This window comes from Dermacentor andersoni, chromosome 7, assembly GCF_023375885.2.
Source record: "Dermacentor andersoni chromosome 7, qqDerAnde1_hic_scaffold, whole genome shotgun sequence".
NCBI lineage: Eukaryota > Metazoa > Arthropoda > Arachnida > Ixodida > Ixodidae > Dermacentor > Dermacentor andersoni.
In genome coordinates this window covers 168,907,885-168,920,506 of record NC_092820.1, presented here as the reverse complement: position 1 = coordinate 168,920,506, position 12,622 = coordinate 168,907,885, and the positions used below count along the sequence as shown (strand labels likewise).

At 49.4% G+C, this 12,622-nt stretch overlaps 1 protein-coding gene across 2 annotated transcripts in view; it reads right to left on the bottom strand.

Annotated features, from left to right (window-relative positions):
- The window catches only part of LOC129385277 (uncharacterized), a 283,848-nt gene extending 271,870 nt beyond the window's left edge, over positions 1–11,978 (bottom strand). For both annotated transcript variants that reach the window (XM_055071712.1, XM_055071713.1), the window contains exons 1-2: positions 11,729–11,978; positions 4,579–4,623 (exon numbers count right to left, since the gene is read on the bottom strand). In XM_055071712.1, coding sequence (XP_054927687.1) covers positions 4,579–4,623; positions 11,729–11,780 — 97 coding nt within the window. In that variant the 5' untranslated portion in view covers positions 11,781–11,978. The remainder of the gene's footprint in view (positions 1–4,578; positions 4,624–11,728) is intronic.
- Between the last annotated feature and the right edge of the window lie 644 nt (positions 11,979–12,622).

The following is a 12,622-nucleotide window of genomic DNA, read 5'->3' as shown; positions in this document are numbered from 1 at the left end:
ATGAGCAGCGCTGCCCTCCACAACAGACGTCACGTCCACGACGAGGCTTGCAACAATGCGTGAAATCTCGCACGCGCGCGCTATAGGACGGGTGGATGCGCGCTCCATGCTACAGCGGCCAAGTTCATACAAGGCTAATGTGACGCAAGGTCTCGGCAATAGCTTCCCGCACGAAAGTGAACATGTTATCTCTGATGTTAACTCATGGAATTCTCATTGAACTCTTTCATTACCGCCGGAAAACGGTCTTTTTCTTTTTTTAGGTCTCGGAAAAAAATTGTTGACCACTAAAAATAATATTCCAGCACACATTGCAGCATAGCATATTGTGCATGATGAAATGCTCTTTCCAAAAACATACGCTGCCAAATAAACAAGAGTTTATTAGGTAAAACATAAAAAGTCTAGAAAGCGCCGTTTTTGCTGCCGGTTGATAGAGAAAACAAAAAAAAAAGAAAACATTATCTCGACAAAAACATTAATATCACAGAAGATAAAGAATATACATTTCAAAGATAAGTAACCCGGGAATGGTGTCTGAAAAAATAAATGCTCAGTACACCGGCGTTCTTCGGATACAAAAAAAGAAACTAAAACCAGTTCATCCCTCGTGCCATGCGGTGAAGCAGTTCCTGGATTTTGCGAAACATAGGTGCATTCCGTACTTTCCTCACAAAATGTCTGGTTTTTGTTCAACTTTGCGGTCCTCGTAACACATTTTGCGCATACGCCTTTTCGGCATCTTCTGAGGATGGTCCGATGTGAAGTCCAAGGAACGCACTTTACCACTTCGTCTGGAGTCATGCACCTCTTCCATGCAGGACCGATCGCTCTCAGCGTAGCTGGGCAACTACAAGATTATGCATCCAAGCATATCTGTTTGCGCTTTTGCAGACTGTCTTTATCACCGCTGCAGAGAAGAAGAGCAGAAAGGAATCCCACGCCGTTGTAAAGTGTCTTGCGCGGCTCCATATGGTGCTGGGCCGAGAGGTGCTAGGGGCGGCCTTCTTGGAGTGAACGGAACTTTCTTTGCTGCCGATGGCAGCACATCATGACCAAGCGAAGTATGCACCCGAAGATAATCAGTAGAGCTCTCAGGTCGTGCAAAAATATTAACAGATAAGCGCGCACAAGGACTGAGACTGCTCAAGGCCGTGAAGGAAACTCGCCGGTGAACAGCTGCGGATGTCCCGTGCTGAACTCAAACCATCGCCGCCATCAGAGCTTGAACCTGCTTTGCTGTCATCTTCGTAATCATAACTCAAGCCCTCATCACTAAATTGAAGTGCGGGTGCAGCATAGTTTCGAGCACGACGCTTTTCTCGCGACGCAGCCACGCGGGACGACGCCATGGGAGCGACTTTCGATAACTGCGCAGTGACACGGCAGCGCCCCTTGCCTGGATTTTACGAGAGAAGCGAAATCGAAACTCTTGTAAAATGGTTGAAAATGCCAGGTCCACATGTTAGAGATGCGGCGGCCCTTCAGAAATACACTTTGGAGCAATAAAACGACTCGTACTCCAAACCGAAGCTCACTATAGTGAACAGCTGGCGTCATTTTCGTTTAATTATCACCGCTGTTGTGAAGTCGGGGGTCCGTGCTGCCAACAGAGGTTCCATTGGTGGTACCGTGCCAGGTGCCGGGAGAAAGAAGGGTTCTGAGCGACGTTCAAGGGAATGACAAAAAGGATTATATTCAAAAAAGTACACGGTTCAGTTTTACAACACGGCTTCAACTATCGGAGCACATATATATATGGTAGCGTCTTTGCATGTCCGAGCGTCTCCCTCCCTCACAGCCGTTCGGATGCCCTTTTTATGCCCTTTTTTTCCTTTTTCCCTCGTTGAGGGAATTCACTGGCCCATCACAACGCCGAATCGTTCACCACCTCAATCGCCCCTCGATGGTCGTCAGCGTGCTAAACATTTATGGGGTTTTGCGTGCCAAAACCACTTCCCGATTATGAGGCACGCTGTAGTGGGGGACTGTAGGGAGGAAATTTAGACCACCTGGGGTTCTTTAACGTGGACCTAAATCGAAGTACACGGATGTTTTCACCCCCATCGAAACGCGGCCGCCGAGGCCGGGATTCGATCCCGTGACCTCGTGCTTAGCAGCCCAACACCATAGCCACTAAGCAACCACGGTGGGTGTCGTCAGCGTGCTGCTCGGTTACTGTCCTCAATGTGCTGCTCGTGATGCTCGTGTCTTCAAGAGCTACTCGTGTGCGTGGTGTACCTGTCTCCAACATGTCACAATAGGCGGCAACCACTTGTCGTCGATGCTTTCCTCCGGGACAGGAAAGGCGGGCTTCCCCTGGGAAGGTTTCCCCGGGAAAGTCGGGCTGAGGCCCTTTTATGGATTATGGATTATGGACTTCGTGACGGTCAGGAGGGCGATGTTACTGTCTTGAAGCGAAGTGAGTGATGAGGCATGAACATCAACCGTGACAACTGCATGTCACTGGTGGGGCATCCTTTTGTTGCGGCTATAGAGTGGCGTTCCGGGCATGGAATTCACCAAGCCTATCGACTAATACGTCAAGTTGTAGAAAATGAAGGGAAAAGGGTTTATTAAGCTTAGTTGCACGGCAACGTCTCAGTTCACATCAGGACTCTCTCTCCACACTCTCGAAAAGTATCTGCTTTTAATCCCTTCGTCTTCCCTAGGCGCGAGTCGACTAGGGAATCTGAAGACTGTCCAGCAGCCAATCACCGTCGTCCACTCTGCTGCGATACCCCGCCCAGGCTATTCATAATCCGCAGTAACTCCGCCTCGAAATTGTGGCAAAAAGAAATCATCCGGGCAAAAAGACATCATCCGGCGACACCTGCTTGGTTCGTCGTATCCCAATCCGTTCTTCGCGCAGTCTGCAAGGTGAAGGTCGCGCTGAGGGCCTTTCGTGGAATTCTGCATCAGCCGGTTTGCACGCTGTCTTTCTTCTTCTCTTCAGCCTTTGCTCCGGTTCCCAGATAATGGGGGGGGGGGGGGGGGGGGGCGCTTTTAGTTGTTGTGCACGCCTCGCTGACGTCTGGTTTAGGAGGTTCTGTGGTTTGACACGTCGCAAACGTTCATTTAACACCCTTGGTGTTGAGACGTAACAAACACCTCCACCGCCAAGAGATCCGATCTGAGGTTGACCAGAAGTCAGATTGCTCGAAGCGTCGATGTTCGGTCGCGGCCTCGGAGATCTTTCTAGCTGTGATGACTGATGTCACACGACAGCTCGAGGGCCCAGCCCTCGCTTGGTTGTGCCCACCTCCCTGGGAGGTGTCCACCGCCTGGTTGGAAGAGATTAAAACATACCGCGACGTGATCAGCTGTATAGGGCCAGCTTTTTCTGGCTTCAATTTTATCCCCCGTTACCCTCCTTCCAAGTTGTTGGGTTGGTTTTTCCCCTTCCTTTATATCTTGAAGCGTAAAACGAACAACAATGGGACAAGTTCTGAGAACCAGTTTGCACTGGGATGTATGTCGCAATCAATTCCCCCACACACGGCATTGTTGTGTCCAAGCGGAAGAGCCTCTCCTCTAAAGGTCTCCTCTAAATGTAGATGCGCGTTTCTGCGAAAATCGGCTCTGGCATGCATGAGGTGGCCTGCCGCGATTACCCGCACCTACATAACGGCAAGATAGGCACGCGCAGTGCGTGCCCAATAATCTCCTCTGAGGCGGAAGTGAGTCTCGCAATCGACACAGTTCGATGCAAAACATCCCCTTTCGGCCGGTTATCGGCGGCGACCTCGAGATTTGCGCACGCACGCAAGTCGGGAGAGGTGGCCGCCGAGGACGCGTTGCGAAAGATGCACGTCACTACGATAAGGTCGTACGAGAGAGGGAACAAGGAAAGGGGCAAACTGCGCATGCGCTTACTCCAGACAACCTATATAGAAAGAAAAGATAGAGAAGGCAGAGACGTAAACCAAAAAAGCTTCTGGTTGTCTACCCTAAAGGCTGGGAAAAGGGGAAATAGAAAGCTGAGAGAGAGGAACGAGTTGGCGTTCCAGTATCGCGTCTATACGGACAGTGAACGGTAGTCTACAACCACTGCAGTGCATCGGAAAATTATTGTATTTGCATATCAAATCGAGGATGGCGGCACAGCAAGCGGTCGATGTTTTCTTTGCGGACACCACATGTAGCACTGTCAGCCATTCCATGCAAACTCTAAAAACAAAAGTATGGTGCATGGAAGTTCATATTGGGGGAGTAAATCCTCGTCCCACATTCGATTCCATATTTCAGAGTTCTGAATTAACACGGCAAGCTGGGCGAGTTGGTGATTCAACATGTTCCTAGGGGTGGACAGCGCAACCCGGACGTAAGACAAAAGAAAGTACACGATACGAGCGCAGGTAACTGCGCTCGTATCGTCTACTTCCTTTTGTCTTTCGTCCGCGGGTTGCGCTACCCGCCCCAAGGAACATTTTCAGAGTTCACCTGCCACACAAGAGGGTTCTATGTTCAGTCTGCGCAGAAGACACGAGTATCCAGCACGATACTACCCTATTCTACAGCTTCTTCTGAAAGGTATCGGATACTAAATGCGTTATCATTTCTATGCGTAACACTTACCTCGCCCTCTCTCACTTTCCTCCATCTGGCCGTCTGGTTTCAGACCTGCACCGGCGAAAGATAAGAAAGAAATCTTACAGTTGTGATACAGACGCTCTGCCACTACACCACACCGTGTGTGCCTGCTAACGTTAGCCAAGCTGTTCATTTGATTGTTGTTCATTCAAGATTTCCCGAAAAACAAAAAGGTTTAGTTCTACTCTCTTTATTCCCCAAATGACTGGTCGCATCGCACCACAAGATATGAATTCCGCTCTTTCATTGTGCAATTAAGGGGAGAGTTCAGATTTATTACGTACCCTAAAGTGCGCATCAACTCTGAGGTTGTGTGAGTGATTATGCGTCCACAAGAAATATACGAAATCTGAAATTGGGATGGACATGTACCATACTTTAAAACACACCGCCCTCTACTCGCTATCATGGGCAATGAATAACCTGCTAAGCACTAGTATCGCCGTACACGTAAATTAAAATGTTATGTAAGTCTGGGGTTTCACGTGCCAGAACCTCAAAACCACGGCATGATTATAAAGCACGCCGTGGTGGGGTACTCCGGATTAAATTTAACCAGCTGTAGTTCATTAACTAACACCCAGTGCACGGGCATTCTTGCATTTCGCCCCCGTCCAAATGCGACCGTCATGGCCAGAAAATGATCGCGCGTCCTCGGGCTTAGCAGTGCAACGCCAAAGCCACCACGCCATCACAGCGGGTCGCCCTACAAATGGCGTAGATATTGTCATAGTAAAGCTAGAGCTACACAGCCTTGAATGGTTGCCGTAAGGTTTGCATGCACGGAGGAAAGAAACAAAATGGGAGAGGCCTTGACGTCACAGCCGGAAATGCAGCCATGTTGGTGTGCCACTTCCCTTTTCGCCTCCAATCAGCTCGCCGGTGAAGATAAGCGCGAGCTTTGAACTTGCATTGCTACGAGACGCCGGAAGTGTGTGCAGCCGACGCGCCTAAGAACAAAGCCTCTGAAACTTCTGTAACAGTTTTAGTGAAGCAGAGGCGCTCCTGTGCTTTTCCGTGACGCGTTGAACAAGATGATGAAGACCCGCGCCGTAATTACCCGAGTGTCTGCGTTGCTGGCTGACAGTCACGCTCATAGACCCTAAACACAACTTTCAAGCTTACGCACCACGCTCCAAAGTCAGATTGTCTCATGAAGAGAATGCGCAGTGAGACACAGGCGGAAAATTGATTCACTTTTCGGAGGACGAGAGCAGCAGCCAGAACTTCAGGAGCGCAGTTGCTATGGCAACGTTGACGTTTGGGGTACCATGCAGTCTCAGTGCTCCTTTGCGAAAAACAGCACGTGACTTCCACCACACTTTCTCCAACACGTCCGTGCTGGCCGGTGCCTCTCCTACGCTTCCCTTCCTCCATTCTTAGATGCCATCGCACTCTCACAGCCAGTCATGGAACATGACTTGTGCAATAGTAACTTTCCTCCCTTTTCTAACTTTCGACCTCATTTCTCTTGAGTATAGATAAGAGACATAGGTGTATATATGTTATCAGGACTTCCAGATAAATCCTTAGTATATATATGTCCCAAGACTTTTTACTAAAGCCGTTACTCGCCCATTACACATACATCAATGCCAAGACGAACAGACGACATGAACCGACGCATCCGGTGCCGAGCTACGTGAAATGTCGCGAACGCGATCGCTCGAGAAAAACGCCTCATATCGCCGCCGTCTGATACTCGCACACTTTAGGATTCGCTACATGACGAACCCGTGACGCCGCTCCTTAGTTTTCTTGGGAAGTGTGCGTCACCAACACCACGAAGGATTGCGCCGCTCTATATTTAATCGCCCCTGTCGAGCGGCCGTTCCTTGTTTGGAGCAACGCGACAGCCGCTCGCCAGTCGCCCAGCTCGAGGCGTGCCGTCATTCGCGGGACGATAAGCTATCGCAGAGTGCCCTCCCCCTCCTCACCTCCTGCGCCTTTCTCCCGTTGTTTATCTGCTCTTTCCACTCTCTCCTTTAGATTGCTTTCGAAACGTGCCGCGTCTCGTAAGTTGTATGCCACGCTGCGCAAGTTGTCATCTCGAATAATCAAGAGAAACCTCAGATTCCGATTTTAATTTAGCCTATTGTTTTCTCTAAACAATAGAAAATATTGCCCACGAGACAAGCCTAAATGAGGGAGAGAGAGAAAAATGAAAGAAAGGTTAACCAGACGCAAGTACCCTACGACAGGGAAAATGGCCTTAAGGTGTGAAAAGAAAGAGTGAAATTAGAAGAAAAAAAAAAACATTGAGGGCGTCTCCTTCGCCCGGAGCCTGCACGTCTAAACTACAGCCGCTCACAGAGGTCTGTCGACTTCAGCAACTGCAGTACCGCACGTATCGTTCTCTGGACTTGAGAGGTATACGTGGCCATGTATCAAATACTTTGCCGGCATGAGTATTCTTGAGTCCAGATGGGCTAACGTGGCGCTAAGCAGAAGCCACTCGTCGACATGGCGGGGACACGTAGCAGAGTGACGCGTCTTCCTGCAACAGTTGCAGGTGTGAGGAGTATGTCGAACTAAATGAGAGACCACAGTCTCCTGATGGGCTCTTCGTTAACATACATAGGACTTGGCAGCAACAGCGAGTTCGGAGGCACACGAATAATAACTTTAAAGATTGATTGATTGATTGATTGATTGATTGATTGATTGATTGATTGATTGATTGATTGATTGATTGATTGATTGATTGATTGATTGATTGATTGATTGATTGATTGATTGAACTAGGAGTGTAGGCACCCACAGTCACCTGCTGCTTCACAAGCAATATGTTGTTTAATGATGAAGAGACAATGACATGAAGCGAAATCAGATATTCCGCCGATAAAGCAGTTTTAGTAAACGTGTGCGGAAAACAGAGCGACGAAGCGGCACGACCTGCGGCTTCTGCGGTCACACACAAGGTCAATAAAGCATGATCGACAGAAGTCACCGAGTAACTCGACAGCTTTCGTAACTGAAAAACCTGTTGTGTGCCAACCTCCGTCCCTACGTACATAAATTTGCCCACGGTTATAAAGCTTCACGCGAATGACAGTAAGTTGTCGCACACTACAGAGAGAGAGAGAGAGAGAGAGGATATCAAGGAGAAAGGAAGGCGAAAAGCATGAAGGTAAACCAGAACTGAAAACCTGGCTCGCTACCCTTCACCAGTGAGGAATATGGGATGCGTAAAAATATAATTGAATACAGGAAAGAGAGATAGGCTGCACGCGGACATGTGCGCTCCCCTCGGCACTAGTTAACATCATCATCATCAGCAGCAGCAGCAGCGGCCCATTGCAGGACGGAATACTCTCCCAGCGATGTCCAATTACCCATGACGACATTTACCGCAGACTCCGATGCGACTCGCGTCTTTCCGCACAGGAAGTTATCTTGACCGAAACAAAACAAGAGAGAAAGAATCAAGAGGCTGCGCTACTTTCCCACATGTAAAGGACACCCGTTACTATAGAAGAAAGAAAGCGTAATCATGACTCTTTGTTGCTTGCCTCAAATTGAGGTCTATATTATCTAGCGCATGTTGACGTATGCACGCCTTCTCGCATTACCTGGGCTCAATCAACGCTGCACCGAGGCGAGGCGAGGCGGAGCGAACAGTTCCTCAGAGAAACGGCAGAACTAAATGGATGAAAGAGAGATAAGAAAGAAGGATGGATGACACGAAAAGAAAAACACGAGAACGTACTGAGAGATAAAACAAAACAGAAAGGGAAAGGGATCTCGAGCCGTCGCCGATAAGAGTCTGGGACCTTTGTACGTTCGAGCGCGTCGAGGCGACGGTCACGTCGCCATCGGCCGGAGCTTTTTGTTATTGAAGCCAGGGAAGCCTTAAAGCGACGGAGAAAAAGGATGGACGTCGAAAGAATGCGCGGGCGCCCAGAGTATAACGCGAGTGATGCCAAAGAGATCCTGGCGGTTACACTCGAAAACTTATTCTGTGGACAGTCTCAATGACTTTAGAATGGCCTGATGTGGCAGTCCACATACAGATAAAAAGAGTTAAGAGTTCGACGAACGCTCGGCTGGTCAGGAGAGATGCTAGAAAATAAACAAAGCGCTGTGGTCACTGACCATAACCCTTCGCAGCCGCAACCAAAATTCAGCAGACGCTGTAGGACGACAGCATATACTCTATGTTGCCTATTGAAAAAAAAAAAATCTGCAGAGGTTCCCAAACAGTATATCTTTTGCTGGGTTAGTTGGGTCATACTTATGGTGGAAATGATGCAACACCCCATGAAGAAAAAAGACCGCACGGAAAACATCATCGCCCTTCAGCTAACTTTTGACCAAGTCGAAAGACAACGAACTTTTTACTCGGTCGCTTTTGTCGTTTCCTGAAAGGGGTACTAGTAAATGTGTTGAGCATAGATTCTCAAAGCTTCTATAGGGTCGCATAAGATCCCTCTTATACCATCGGCGAACGTTTTAGAAAGCCAGCAAGGATGCGAGAACGAGACGAGTGCGACGCCACGTGAAAAAGCTTTGCCTCGCTCCTTGTGACGTCATAGATTCCACTAACGCCTGTTCGGCACGTTATTTAACTTTTCATATAAAAACGAAGAAGCTTTACATTGGATTTGAAAATAAGCGAGTACTCAATCATGAAACTTCTTCGGACCTCCTCAGCGTAAAAACAAAAGAAACACGAAAATCGTCACAATAGCTGTGACGTTGCGCTCAGACATTCGTCGCATCCCAGCTCGGCGCGAACGTTTTACGTTTGTTGTTCTTTTTTTTTTAGCTAATAACGGTGCTTTTCCAATGAATAAATGAAAATTGTGTTTGTGTGCGTGGGCGCGTGTGTATGGTTATGTGTTTGCGTCCGTGTGTATTGCGGGTGTCTATCCGCGAGTGTTTGCGTGCACACATGTCTATCCGTGGGTGTTCGCACGTATCGTGTATCTATGTGTGTGCCTACGTGCGTGCGTGTGCCTGCATGTGCGTGCGTGTGTGTATGCGTGTACGTGTGTGCGTCTGTGTATGTGCGTGCGTGCGTGCGTGCGTCTGTGTATGTGCGTGCGTGTGTGCGTGTGTGGACACACACACACGGTGTTTGTATTTTGCCGCTGTCCTGACCGTGTTTCTCACACCACCGGTGGTTTTAAGTTGTTTGGGGTTCTGCGTCCTGTGCCACTCTTACTATACAGAGGCGGTGTCGAACCTTTCGCCAAGCCGAGAAGGGCGTTGGCGCCGAAGTCTACCCTCTGCTCCCATCGACCGAACTCTACAAACACGGCTTCGGCCGGCACGCGAGACCAAACCGAACCAATCTCCCCCTCGCGACTACCAAACGACGTCTCCGTCGTCGCAGCCGTTGTTTCCACTCGACCCTTGGACCGCGAAGTGCCGCGGGCTCGAACGGCGACGGCGAGCCGCTATCAACAGCGCCGCGACGACAGCGCGCGACCCGCGGAAAGCGACGCCGACGCGTTCCGAGAGGAGCAGGCAAGCCGAGAGCGATCTGGGTGTGCGAGCCGAATACAATAAAGCAGGAAACGGTCACGCGCGAGTAATGCCGAGGCATCCGGTCACAGCTTGTGCTGCTCGCCTCTTGAATGGAGCGCCGGCCCTGTTAGCGCCACACCAGATCAGCTCGCGGGCTGGCAAATTAAGGCGCTATTTCAAGATCGACCCCCCCCCCCCCCCGGAGCCCATTTTTTGCACGCAGAAAAAAAGAAAATGAGCAGACTTCAGTGATTCACAGCAGAATCGGTTTCCAGCAGAACGTTCTGACACGGACAGGAAAAGACGACGACACACGCTGCAGACTATCAACTGCTAGTCAGTTGATAGACCAGCGTCAGTTGATAGCGTCAGTTGATAGTCCAGCGTGTGTCGTCGTCTTTTCCTGTTTGTGTCAGAACGCTCTGCTGGAAACCGATTCTGCTATGTACAACCAACGAGCTCAGGCAAGCACTATTCAGTGATTCCTTGGGCCTTGGACTCACGTATTGCGACAGCAGCATTCTCTCGCAATAGAGAAAACCATCTCGATCGTTTGGTTGCTCGCGCTTGTACCTCGAATAACGGGCGCCCACGCACTGGCCGATAATCACGCGGTTATATTGAGTTTGGCGTGATAAGCTTTTGTGAAAATCCAGGCCAACGCTATCCTTTTCTTTTTGAATTTCGCGCGGAAACCTCAGCGCCTGCGCGTCCGTGCGACGACGCGGATTTCAAGTTATTTTCTCGCGTTCCGATCGTTTTCAGACGCACGCAAAGTTCTGGAAACTCTGTAAGGTGAGTCATTCGTTGCTTCAGAATACAGTGTAGTGGCTCGAAAAGACGCCGTGAAGATATATGAGGTCAGTGCAAGCCAGTGCACGAACTTCACTGAAGGTTGGCATCGCCACCAGTACTCTCTCGTTCTTGCGTCGCTTCTCCGTGACATATGGTGACATGTCGAATCCCCTCTCGCGGTGAGGGTAGTTTGTTTCGCTATTGAAGCAGCGTAATTAGACTTATACAGCTTCACTTAACCTTCTTGTTTAGAATATAGTTCACATTAAATGTGGTTGCTACAAAATAACGTTATATATCGGCGTATAATTGTAGCAACCGGTTTCGAGACAGTCATCGCGGTAAATAATTTTCTTGTACACATTTCCCTTCTTCGTTGCCTCGCCTATTCCTTTAATTGGTTTCCAGAGTTCTGTCTAGAAGCAAATTAACATTAAGTACAAGCACCATTATGTATACCATTAATCCGCTATGTATACATAGCAGTACAGAGCACAACATGAATTAGAGGGCAATCTCACTCACAAACTAGGCATTCTGTCTCCAGCTCAGGTTTAGAAGACACGTACAGCAATTCTGCAAACCTAAAACTAAATCAAGACATATTGCATTTATAGTAAGGACCACATCAATGTAACACTCACGGGAGTTCTTCCGTGATATGTCTCGACGATTAGTATGCTTTCAGATAGCTGTCGTAACGATAGCTCCTCCTTCCCGCTGCAGCAACAGCTAGCGCTTTGAGAAGCTCTGCTGTGCTGCACTGCCCTCTGGACCGGCCCGTATTTCTGTGAGATACCTTCAATGTGGGTGAAGTCCGCCTATAATGCTCTCGCATTAAAATAAGGTAACAGATACAATACGTGACTTGTGCTCTCGTTCTCTCTTCCTCTTTCTTCGCTGGATTTAAGTCGCCTCATGGTGCACGAGCCGGGCGTCGAAAGAGCGGCATCCAAAAGCCTGGCCGTCGCACAATAAACAATCAGCGCCCTCGCGTCGGTTTCTACAAACAAAACGTCTCGGCAGCCAACGTCACGGCTTCTAGAAGCAAGAAGAGACGAAGCCCACGTAGAGGAAATAAATGGAGAACAATCAAACGCGTCTAAACCGCCGATTACCCCGCGGTGCTTTTTAATTCCTTCCGACCGCGCGCGCGTCGACAACCAGCCTTTGTTGCGCCACGCAAGCACGGCGACCGAGAAAGCGGCGCTCGCGCAAGCGTCGGTCAGAGATAAAAACGTTGAGAGAGAGAGAGAGTGGATAGTTGGGGAGAGAGTGTAGATAAAGCAGAAGAGCGCGCAACGTAGAGTAGGAGACGACAGGAAACAAACGCGATTAGCTGGAAAAAAAGACAAGTGGGAAAAAAAAAGAAAGCGCTCTACCGCCGCGGCCAGCGCGAGGAAGCCAAATGTTTTAATAGCCTCATTCCGCAGGCGAGCCCTCCTGTCTACAGTGCGAGCATTCGCGCGCGAACACACACACTGGACCTTCGCTCGCCGGCTCGCGTAATGATTGACGACTGCCGCGAGCGAAACGGAGGTGTGACAGCTCGTCGTCGTTTGCCTTCCGTTTCTCTCTCTGCCTCATTCTCTCTCTCACTCAATGCTTTGCTGCGAATTTACACAGGCAGAGTACCGAAGGAGAGAAGAGGGAGAGGAGGAAGAAGAAGGTTGTGGCGTTCGCCTCGCCGACGTAGGCACGTGAAAAGCACTTACGTTCACGCTCCCGTTGGCAAGAAGCGTGGATAAGGGGCGCCGAAGGC